General features: G+C 38.5%; 2 protein-coding genes across 2 annotated transcripts; both read right to left on the bottom strand.

Moving 5' to 3' along the window:
- Positions 1-1,595: 1,595 nt before the first annotated feature.
- Positions 1,596-5,893, bottom strand: cbln18 (cerebellin 18). The gene is made up of 5 exons (XM_036599217.1): positions 5,770-5,893; positions 5,039-5,169; positions 3,656-3,835; positions 3,364-3,495; positions 1,596-2,308 (listed from the first exon to the last, which is right to left on the bottom strand). Exons 2-5 carry the CDS (start codon positions 5,139-5,141, stop codon positions 1,998-2,000), a joined length of 726 nt encoding a protein of 241 aa, XP_036455110.1. The 5' UTR covers positions 5,142-5,169; positions 5,770-5,893; the 3' UTR covers positions 1,596-1,997.
- A 1,978-nt stretch (positions 5,894-7,871) lies between these two features.
- cbln20 (cerebellin 20) lies at positions 7,872-10,112 on the bottom strand. Its single transcript, XM_036599205.1, has 4 exons — positions 10,006-10,112; positions 9,365-9,469; positions 9,007-9,147; positions 7,872-8,781 (listed from the first exon to the last, which is right to left on the bottom strand). The coding sequence occupies exons 1-4, from the start codon at positions 10,010-10,012 to the stop codon at positions 8,354-8,356; spliced, it is 681 nt and encodes a 226-aa protein (XP_036455098.1). The 5' UTR covers positions 10,013-10,112; the 3' UTR covers positions 7,872-8,353.
- Between the last annotated feature and the right edge of the window lie 239 nt (positions 10,113-10,351).

The raw sequence follows: 10,351 nt of genomic DNA, 5'->3' as shown, positions 1-10,351 counted from the left end.
GGATGCTGCAGCCAAAATGAAAAACGTACCCGTTGCTGCACCTGTTGTAAACATGCATAATTGTCTCCACTTTCATTCCTAGAATGAAATGTTATGCTTTGAACACCGTAAGAAACCCCTTTTTATCGTGTCTTGAAGGTGGGAGAAATTAAAAAGCGTCTGCTTTGGGCAGATACAGAAGGCCAAGCTCTTCAAAATGTTTTATTTTTTCCCTGCTAGCTGGCTAAAACAGAGGGAAGCCAGATATAGAGGTGGTCATTATGACAATATTTTATGGTCACTGTGACTATTTTTGTTATTGTGATAAGATGCTTTTTGAGCATATCATGGATCTATGCAATACTTAAAGAACACTGAACTGCATGGTCACTATAGAGAGTCCATAATGAGTCATGTTTAAGTGGAATTATTGCATTGCAGCAAAATTAATGGGATTCATAGTTTTTAATGGCTCTTTTTTAACTTTTACTATGTGACACAAACATTTTTTAGGTGTTCTGGATTAAGCACAGACATTTTAAGCTTGTGAAAGACATTACATGGCTTATTTGAAGTTTGTAACAGACATACTAACATATCATTGCTGTCCAAAGCAAACCATGTATCTATATTTTTTTCTGATTTTTACGCTTCTACTTCATTTGAACAAAGCAGCTGTCCTTTACATGATGTGAAAATTTCACGACGAGTGGACCAACAGTTTCTTGGAATAAAATCTCTGTAGATTAACTTACTTTGAAAGTAAAGAATGTTCTTGGTTTCTCATTTAAAGTTACTATTTTGGAGATAATTGTTTTTCTTTGGGCAGCAACAATATATTTTACCTTGTATAATAAAGAGTGTATAGCATAGAGCTTTTCACATTTTTGACATCTGACTTGAACCAAAGTCTTTTTAATGTCTCTTGTAATGCATGGGTCAGGCTTCCACTCATAGTCACAGTCAGTGACGTACGTAGGACTTCCAGAAGGCCTAGATTGACATTATTTTGTGAAATTGCTCCCACTCATGGTAAATCAGAACATGGTTGGTTGATTCCAGTGTAAATTCCGGATTGTGTTAGTGATTAATTTTAAACATTATATATTCAGCTCCTGAAGTCCTAACCAATGGAAGACCTAGCATGAATGTATCTACTTAGAGTTTAAATACAATGAGCATTATGATTATTTTAGACAAAAAAAGAACAAAAAATTGCAATTATATATTTTTATTTCACAGATATCATTAGGCCTTTTCTAGAGGCCTAGAGGATGATTTCCCACTGTCTTTTTCACAGGTTAGGGCAGAATGTCATCGACATTGCAATTATTGATGTTCACTTTCAGATCACTCAAAAATAAGAAAAAGGTGACCTTAACTTTGTTCCAAAGCAAGGTTTTATTCCATCCACCAAAGATATTCTGTCGCTGTAATACATCACAGAACCATTTTGCTGATTAATTACTGTACAAGAACGTGATGTTAAAAGTCACATTTCCTACACCAGTGCATGCATTGATGATGGAAAACAGTGATAACTTTGATAGAACTAACTGTCACTGAATGTTAAGAGTGGGCAATGTGGCAACAAATATAAAGTTACGATACTTGACTAATTTGCTAGTTGTTACAGACAAAATGCACCAGCAAAAAAAAGTAGTGCCACAAAAAAAGGAATATTTTACAATGTTTTTTAGTCAGGTTTAATTGAAATTATAGGGGGGAAAAGTGAATAAGTTGGGCTGACAACCAATCAGCTACTTGTTACTGTGAAGCTTGTTCACTTGATGTTGATTGTTGCTGCTTACGGACTGTCTAAAGCATGTAGTCATAATGCGTACCCCTGCTGAATATCACTTTAATGTGTACTGCATCATGTGGTTTTACTCATAGTTCAATCATAATCACACAAAACAATAAGTAATCTCTAGAGATGTAGGGCCAGTTTTGTGCTGACTCTGCTATCGTTATTGGCTGTGAAAATAGTGTTTGGGCATTCCTGCTAGTTACCAGCCTCACACTGGTACATCAGCGAGCGGGTAGACCAGGAATCCACTGAAGGAGTTGTAGCCCTGCATGTCTGCACACAGAAACCTGCCTGACACCAGCTCTACATACATCTGGTTGCCTTGTTTGAGCTGCAGCAGCACCGTCTGTGTGGCGCTGTCCTCCGAGTCTTCGCGGTTGTCCTCCCAGGAGGAGGCGATCACCTGGCCATCCTTCATGAGCTGCACCTTGTGGTAGAGGCGCTCACCTGCTGGCCCAACGTTGGAGTACACAGTGTAGCTGAAGGAGTAGAGGCCCGCACGAGGAGCAGTGAAAGCACCTGTGCAGGATCACAATATCAAATATCAGGTCATCTCATGCTTTGTGTGCATAAGGATGAATATCAGTGGATTGGTGGGCATTGTGTGATTGCTTTTGGGAAGTGGTTGGTGAGAGAATAGGATCATTTTTCTTCTCTCAGAACTTCAGGCTTCATTACCTTTCAAGTTTTCAGACACCTACCATTTAAAGAAAGTTGGGCGAAAAATTGAATTAACACAATTTCTTCTATGCTTCAAATGGACCAGGTCAGTTAAGAAATGTTTGCTGTCCAAACTTAGCTTTGTTAGTTTAGCCAAGCAGCTATGAAGCTCATAGCCCACCAGTATTGTTTTCTATTAAAATGGACATTGGTATAGACAATGATAGGCTTCTAGATGGCTACTATTACTGTTTTTAGCTACATAATGTACTTTTATACATTTTCTGGAGAACATATCATGTCAGAAACCACATAAGCATATTTATTTGATATTACTTAACAACTTGACATGGTTTGAGGTGTGTAGTTTAGATGATGCTAATTGTATACGAGCTTCCTTTAGCCTCATATCTCCAGTGCAAAACTAAAGAAGCAAACTTCTTGGCTGATCGACTACATTCGGCATAAAGAGAAATTAAGTGAATTTGACTCTTTGCCAGAAGCATAGCTGCAAGAATTGTGAAATTGTGAAATGCATGAATCAAATATACCTGAAATAATTCTGAAATATTTATTGTTAGAAAGCACAAACGCTGTGTCTTCTTGTATTCCAAACCAGCCAATGAATATTGTCTCTAAATGGCAGCTTTACAGGAAAAGGCAGAAACATTCTTTCCATGTAATGTTCATGTAAAGAGATTTTATCCCAAGCAATTTTTGAGCATTTCTATTGGTCCATTCATGATGAGATTTTCACTTAAAGTGTTCAGCAGCTGCTGTGCTGAAATGATCATAGAAAAATAAAAATTGTAAAAATGTTTAGATGATATGTACTTGCTGTGTGTGCTTTCAAGCAAGCTGTAAAACTGTGGATTGTGTGTATAGTATGTAGTTTGATGGTAGTCTCTGCTTACCTAGTGCAGCATTATACCCATAGCCTTGGTTGAGAGTGATGTTCTGGTAAGGGATGGACACGTTCCTAGTGAAAGGCCCAAAACATCCAGGTGTCGAGGACAAAAAAGCAGCAAATGCTATGTTACGTCCACCTAGTACAGAGGAGAGAAAGGAAACACAAAGCAGCTACTGGGTGGGGAAATCACTAGAAATGTCATGAATTGAGCTTTTATGAATCAACAAAACCAATCCTTAAGCAACTGGAAACCCTCAGGGCATGTGTGGGTTAGTGAGGAAGAGAATGACCATTACCTGTGACCTCATCAATCTGTTCATTGAGACTAGTCAAGCCCTCCCATAAGCCCACCATCCGCATGAAGGTAGCCTCCTCCAGCTCAAACAGTGGTCTCGCCACACAGCAGCAGCCTTTCGGCTTCCTGAACTCACAGTCGCAGTCCCAGCCACCACAAGGCAGATTGCCTGTCCAGTTCGCTGAGCAAAGAAAACAAAGATAAGGATAGTGTAGAGATAGACACTGACATTCTTTTTGATCAGAGTAATCTCAATACAAATTTCGAAGCCAATTCTTCTAAAAGTCTTTTGTGTATATAAAAAGAGGAACTTGTGATTTCTACAGTTTTGTAGATTGTATATGCAGATATCTGCGATAATATGTGTGCAATTCTTTGCATTAGTCTTAACCAAAGCAGACTTTTTGTGATCAATGTGGGCGAAGATGTTTTTCTCAATATTTGATGCACTATTTGTATTTTATTTGGGGGGGCTGGGGGTTACAATATAACTAGACATTTGTGATGATTGTGAGCCTGATGTATTTCTTCAACTTGTTTTGAATGCAGCCTACTTGGTTTCTAATAAAAACCAGGGAGAAACAAGAACATACAATACAATTTTTAACACTTTTAAATTTAAAGAAAAGAGATTGTATTATTTTATGTTGTACATAATAATGTTAAAATAAAATGTCACTGCTTACATAAAAATGATCACAATATTTGAGGAAAATAAGAAAAATATTTGCTCTCAAACTTTTTTTTTTAAATAATTAGCACATTATTTTCTTTTTTCATCAAGATTGTGGCCGACCCAGTTTATTACTACCTTGTCATAATCAATTGTTTTAACAGTAAACGAGAATAAAAAATTACATGTACATATCATTTAAGCAAGCTGTTTAGTAAATTAGTCCTCTCTGGTTCTCTGTTCTCCTTTGAAGCATCATTATCATCATCAGGGTACTTGTCAATCATTACTGATATTCATTTAGATGATCCTGTCACCCAGGCTTTCTGAACTAGTCTTTGAACAAAGCATCTAATGTACTTTACAACAGTAAGCCATAACCACAGTTCAAATTAATGCAGCTCAAAAAAGCATTGCATACATCAAATTCCACCCTGCTCTTAATGTAATATGTTCAGGAATTGGTTTGCCTTCTCTTTAGCTAAAATACGTTGTCAAATGTAACTGTATGTAGCACAAAAGATGCTTGCTTAACATAATTGTCAAAGCACTTATTTACACATTTGAAGTTGAAATAATGTAGCAATTGGACAAAATTGCGAGCCCTTGCAAATTTTGCGACGGTTGGCTGAATTTGTGTGAATTTGTGGTCGCAAATTCCTGAAAGGAATAATATTGAGAACGATTCAGTAGCAAGAAGAAGTGACTCACCTGCAGATTGGCGTACAAGGTCCCAAGCAGTGTTTGCCTCTGTCCTTAAGCATAGACTTAGCGCCCCCAGCAGGCCCACAACTGCTACTGCAGCTGTCTTCATCTTCAGGTTAAGGACAGAATCTTTCTTTCTTTGATATAAAGCCATAGAGTTTTAATATTTCATTTTTGATGATATCATTTTTATGAGAACATAAAGTTGCATTTATATGTTAACACAAATATTATTTTGTTCAAGGTTTAATTATCGTAACTGTGTCTACACAGCTGCATGCCATAATGATCAGTCATTCTTATAAGACTACAAAGATGACTTTCATCTTACTTTAGCAGTTATTTATGAGTCCTATATATGAGGCTAGTGTTAATATATCACTAAAGAAAATGATGTATTGAATATAATTGATTCAAATGGGAACATAATTTCCAGTTGAAAATAGTATACATCAACACAATTACTGCCAAAAGTTAGTAAACTGAAAGACAAAATGATGTTAATGTTTTATATCTTATTCACATGGAAATGATGTGCACATTTGAATCAAATTATATCAATGCATTTGTCAACATGTACAGTGTCGAATTCAAGACAACATAAATAAAAGCATAAAATATGACGCAGCGTTCATTTTGAGCATGTGCCCAGCATTTAATTCTAAACATTCGCCTCTTGTCTGTATGTAAACTGTCAAAAGTGGTCATCCTACACCAAGTCCTGTCCTCATACTCACTGTGACTTGGAGAGCTGTTGGAGCAGATGAACTGAGGGAACTGCTGCAGGTCAGTCTATGAGATTTCATCAGACTCAGAGTGCACCCTGTCTTATGCATTCGGAGGCTTTAATGTCAGAATTGTCCAGCCTTTGTATGGGCTGGTGAGAATGGCAGAGAGGGAAAAATAGGACAGGGAAAACTTCCCGCCCATTACCGTGCCTCTCACCTGTCCCATGGAGGCCACTGGGAGTGCAGAACACTTTTGGTGTGATTGTTCTGTTGTTATTCTCAAATATAATATGCCTTATCAGGACACCAGTATCTTGTGTCAGATTTGGAGTGCATGCTGGGTGTGTTTTAATGCCAGCCATTGTTGTGTGGTCATTCAAGCATTGCCTTTTATTGCCGACACATTGATTAGTTCTATCTCTTGATCAGCAGTGCCGGTGTTCTGAGGTAGGTTCAGGGTTTGGTTTTGTAGTCTGATCTCAGCTAAGGGTGTGGACCATGCCTGGGGATCTATTTCAGTTGTATACAGAGATCTACGGAGGATTAATCCACGAAGAGAAGCTGTTTCTTATCTCTTGTAACAGGCTAAGTTGAATTACAATAGGAGGGTTAGGGCAACGAACAGAAGATCAGTTATGCTGAAACCTCAGCCCCACAGTTGTCCTCTGAGCTCACCAACAGTGTGTGAAGAGGTAGGGTTGGGGTGTAAAGGAATACATATTTTTGGAGTTTTAGAATACCTACTTACTGTACAAAAAAATGACAATCTTAAAAAGAAATCCCATCAATGCTTATATATGAAATATTTCAAAATGAGTCCACAACATGTAGCAAACATGCTCATTAGACTCACTCTCAGGAAGAGCTCAACAAAAAGGCTGCTTTGCAAACATTGATGTTCTTGCTAAAGCATGAGTAGACTGATAAATGTGTGATGAAATCTATTTATCTCAGCACTGCTAAGCTCATTTAATGGACAGTCGAATTAAACCTTTACCATCTACCACTTTACTTGGAAAAAAGACAGTTAAAGTGGAAAAACTGTACCCATATTCCAGAGTGTATAGTATCCAAATAAAACTGCACACTTTTTATACATTTACATTTTAGAGGCTTGTCTCTAGCCAACTCATAAAACACATTATATTAAAGTTTTGTGTGGGTCCACTGGAGCATTTACCAAGAAGTGTCACTCTTATGCTTCTCATGTACTTTATAGAGATGTATTCTACATGCATTCTAAATATATTCTGAATACTTTTTCCTTTTTATGTATTGTAATGGAATACATTACTGAACACATTTAGAACAGCATATTGGGAAATTCTCCTCAACTCTGGTAGGGGTTTTGTTATTATGTGAAAGCACTTGTAGTACAACAAAGTGACCTCTAGGTTGCTATATAACAGTGAGATACACCCAATAGTTTGTAGACTCAGGCTAGTGAATTCAGCTAGTTAAGGTGCACTCATTGCTGTGTTCAATTGTGCACACACAGCTTGTATAATCTACATAGAAAAGCATTACCAAAAGAATTAGATGCTCATAAGCCATGCCCAAAGTAGAACTATGATCTCAGTGTGATGGAGCATCACTGAATACCTATTACAACTCTAAACTGTAAAAATGAGTTTTGTTGTTTATTCAGTTTTATTTCTAATTCACTTGTATAAACATATTTGGTTTTTTCAGCAATTTGTACAATCAAACATTAGTCTACAGGCTAATGATTTAAAAGGAAAAGTAGAAACTGAGCAACTGTTTACTTAAAGGTCCAGTTTATAACACATACTGTATATTGGGGTTATTTTCATGGAAAAGCATTGCTAACAGAATAGGATGCTCTGAAACAGCCACATATGAGCCTATGACAAGTGTGGATTTGTCTTTTCTGGAGCCTTTAAGATGAGTTGCAGTGGCATTTGTGGTCCAGAAGTAATCATCCAACATCAGTACCTGACCTCACTAATGCTCTTGTGGCTAAATGCTATCAAATCCACACAGCAATGTTCCAACATATAGTGTAAAGCCTTCAGAGGAGAGTAGAGGCTGTTACTGCAGCAAAGAGAGGACTATTAAAACCCTTGATTGCACAATTATAGGTTGTATTGTTGATTTTCTGAAATGTTCATTTTTATTTATACTTTTCAAACTGTCATAAAATACATCATATTTCATTATATGACCACAATTATCAGATGCAGAAATATTTTTCTATAGTTTATCCAGCTTTATTTCCAATTCACTTGGATAGACACATTTGATGCTCTGTCACCAACATCACAGTCAGACAATCAGGTATTTACTTATCAGCCTAATGATTAAAAAAAGGAAAAGAAAAAAACTGTTTAGTTAGAGGTCCATTTACAGTGCACACTGTACAATAGGGCTATTGTGTTGATCCTGGAGTTCAGTGATAACAGGAAAGCCCAAGAGATTTATGTCATTGGAGGAGAATATATAGCGCTGATTATGAAGGGTCATGAGGACCTATAAGACAAATTACAATGTGTAATGGAGTAGACATATGGTCACAGAACTGAGTGAAGACTTAGTGCTCTCAACCTCAAATTTGAGAGAGAACTAGAGGGTTTCAGTCAGTGGCGTAGAGCAGGAAGCCACTGAAGGTGTTGTAGTGGCTGTTGTCGTCACACAGGTAGCAGGTGGCAGGGAGAATAACATCCACCTTATCCCCGGCCTGCATCTGTACTGCCAGGACGACGGTGGCGCTGTCCTCCTGGTCCTGCGTGTTGTACTCATTAAGTGCTGCGATTACACGGCCATTCCGGCGTATGCGGCCGCAGGCAGCCAGGAGGACCCCGGCGGCCCCTGCATCACTGTAGACAGTCAGGGCCAGGGTGTAGACCCCAGAGCGAGGGACTGTGAATACACCAGTGTTGACATTGTAGCCATCACCCAGGTTAATAAACACACTCTGGTACTGCACCACCACGTCAGCACGGTTGGGACCCACACATCGGCGAGTATCGGTCAGAGCCACTGAGAAAGCACTGCGGCTGGCTGAGCAGAAAGAGAGGGATGGTCAGTAATAAAGAACATCGACCTACTTAAAAGAGCACATAGCAACATGGCTAACAAAGAATGGAAATTTGTGGGGATTTCTTTTGTATAATGCTGAGTATAATGCAGGATGTCATTTGTTATTAGCTATTGTAGCGTTTGTTTTGTGAGGGTGGTTTAGATATATGTGGATATGGGTGGACTTTGGAAAGAAGGCTTGCTCACAGCGCATGCTGTTTAGAACACCCTGAGCTCTCTCCAGACCCCTCTGCAGCTCGGCCAGGCTCATGTTGAAGAAAGTCTCCATCCTCCACATTTGTTTCTGCATCAGGCAGCAGCCACAGGTCTCTGTGTCAGTCAGACACGCTGCAGGTGGAAAATCATACAGTCAGTCTAAAGTCCTTCTAGGTGGTACGCTACAAAGCTCATTTCTTAGGTTAGCAAACTAACGTTTGACTCCATTTAAGCCGACATTACTTGAGGTCGGCAAAGTGCCTTTGGGTTCGGATAAGGCTACCTTACATTGATTAGCATGCTAACCAAGGAATTAATTTTTTAAAGAATTATCTCTCATTCAATTCACCATTGGCAGTGTTGGGGTCAACCTGGCTGGAAGCTCCAGGGCCATTCCAAGAGTATGTCAAGTTTTGAGCAAGGGAGCACCCCAGCAGACACAGAAACACAATGCCTGGGTTAGGAAAGAGAACACAGTCATACATAAAAAGTCACTCATTAGAGGTGGCAATCCACATTTATTCTTTACCAGAAATGTACTTCAAAAAAGTATAGCTAATATTTTAGATGTTAAGCCATCATCACTCAAAACATATCTCTCCAAAATGGTAACTTTTCAAAAACCTTTCTTCCATTTAACGTAAATTAATGTAAAGATATTTCATCCAAACTAATTTTAGACCATTTCTGTTGGTCCATTCAGTATGCAGTTTTCAAACAATGTAAAGGCAGCTGCTGTGTTGAAATGATGTAGAAAAATAAAAATCAAAATAAAAAAATGGAGATCCACATTTGGACAGCAATGCCATGCTAGTGTATTATAGCATCAAATTAAATGGTCTGAATAGATATCTCCAATTCCCACACAGAGAAATAATCTGCTGACATCTAAAACTTTTTTTAAGGAAATCCAACGTTTTCCTTACATCATCTGACACCAAATCAGCCTATTTACCTCACCAAACTTCACAGGTCTGTTCTCAGTCTTACCTCTCATTCTGCTCTGTGTGGATGTTCTCTGATGTCTACTGTGTGGAAGATGTTTGCCCACAGGTGGAGGTGACTTGTCTATAAAGCCTTGGCTGACTCCACCTCTTGCTTCCTCTAGGTGAGAGAATGGGCAGAACCTTTGTGGCTTTGTCCCAGTGATAATAAGCAATAAGTGGGACGTGTATTATGTGGAATCTCATGCACATCATGTGACTCCTACAGTACAGTCCTCTGAACAAGCACACTCATACAAGTTCGTATCAGCATTCCACCAGTTGTTTGGGTGCTAACAACAAAGTGCTATTCTGAAGATGGTTTGCATTTTACACTGTTAAATTTAGAGGTT

Source organism: Colossoma macropomum, unplaced genomic scaffold (assembly GCF_904425465.1).
Source record: "Colossoma macropomum unplaced genomic scaffold, Colossoma_macropomum, whole genome shotgun sequence".
Classification (NCBI taxonomy): domain Eukaryota; kingdom Metazoa; phylum Chordata; class Actinopteri; order Characiformes; family Serrasalmidae; genus Colossoma; species Colossoma macropomum.
Note: the sequence above shows the minus strand (reverse complement) of the source record. Positions and strands in the feature narration are given on the sequence as shown.

Bases quoted from the DNA above. Each gene is read 5' to 3' on its own strand.
- cbln18 (XM_036599217.1), bottom strand. From the start codon at position 5,141: ATGAAGACAGCTGCAGTAGCAGTTGTGGGCCTGCTGGGGGCGCTAAGT. The intron at 3,836-5,038 runs GTGAGTCACTTC...TTCTTTGCTCAG, and splicing joins CCTTGTACGCCAATCTGCAG to CGAACTGGACAGGCAATCTG. The intron at 3,496-3,655 runs GTAATGGTCATT...CCTCTGTACTAG, and splicing joins ACAGATTGATGAGGTCACAG to GTGGACGTAACATAGCATTT.
- cbln20 (XM_036599205.1), bottom strand. The intron at 9,148-9,364 runs GTGAATTGAATG...TTCCACCTGCAG, and splicing joins TGACCCCAACACTGCCAATG to CGTGTCTGACTGACACAGAG. The intron at 8,782-9,006 runs GTGAGCAAGCCT...CTTTCTGCTCAG, and splicing joins TGTTCTAAACAGCATGCGCT to CCAGCCGCAGTGCTTTCTCA.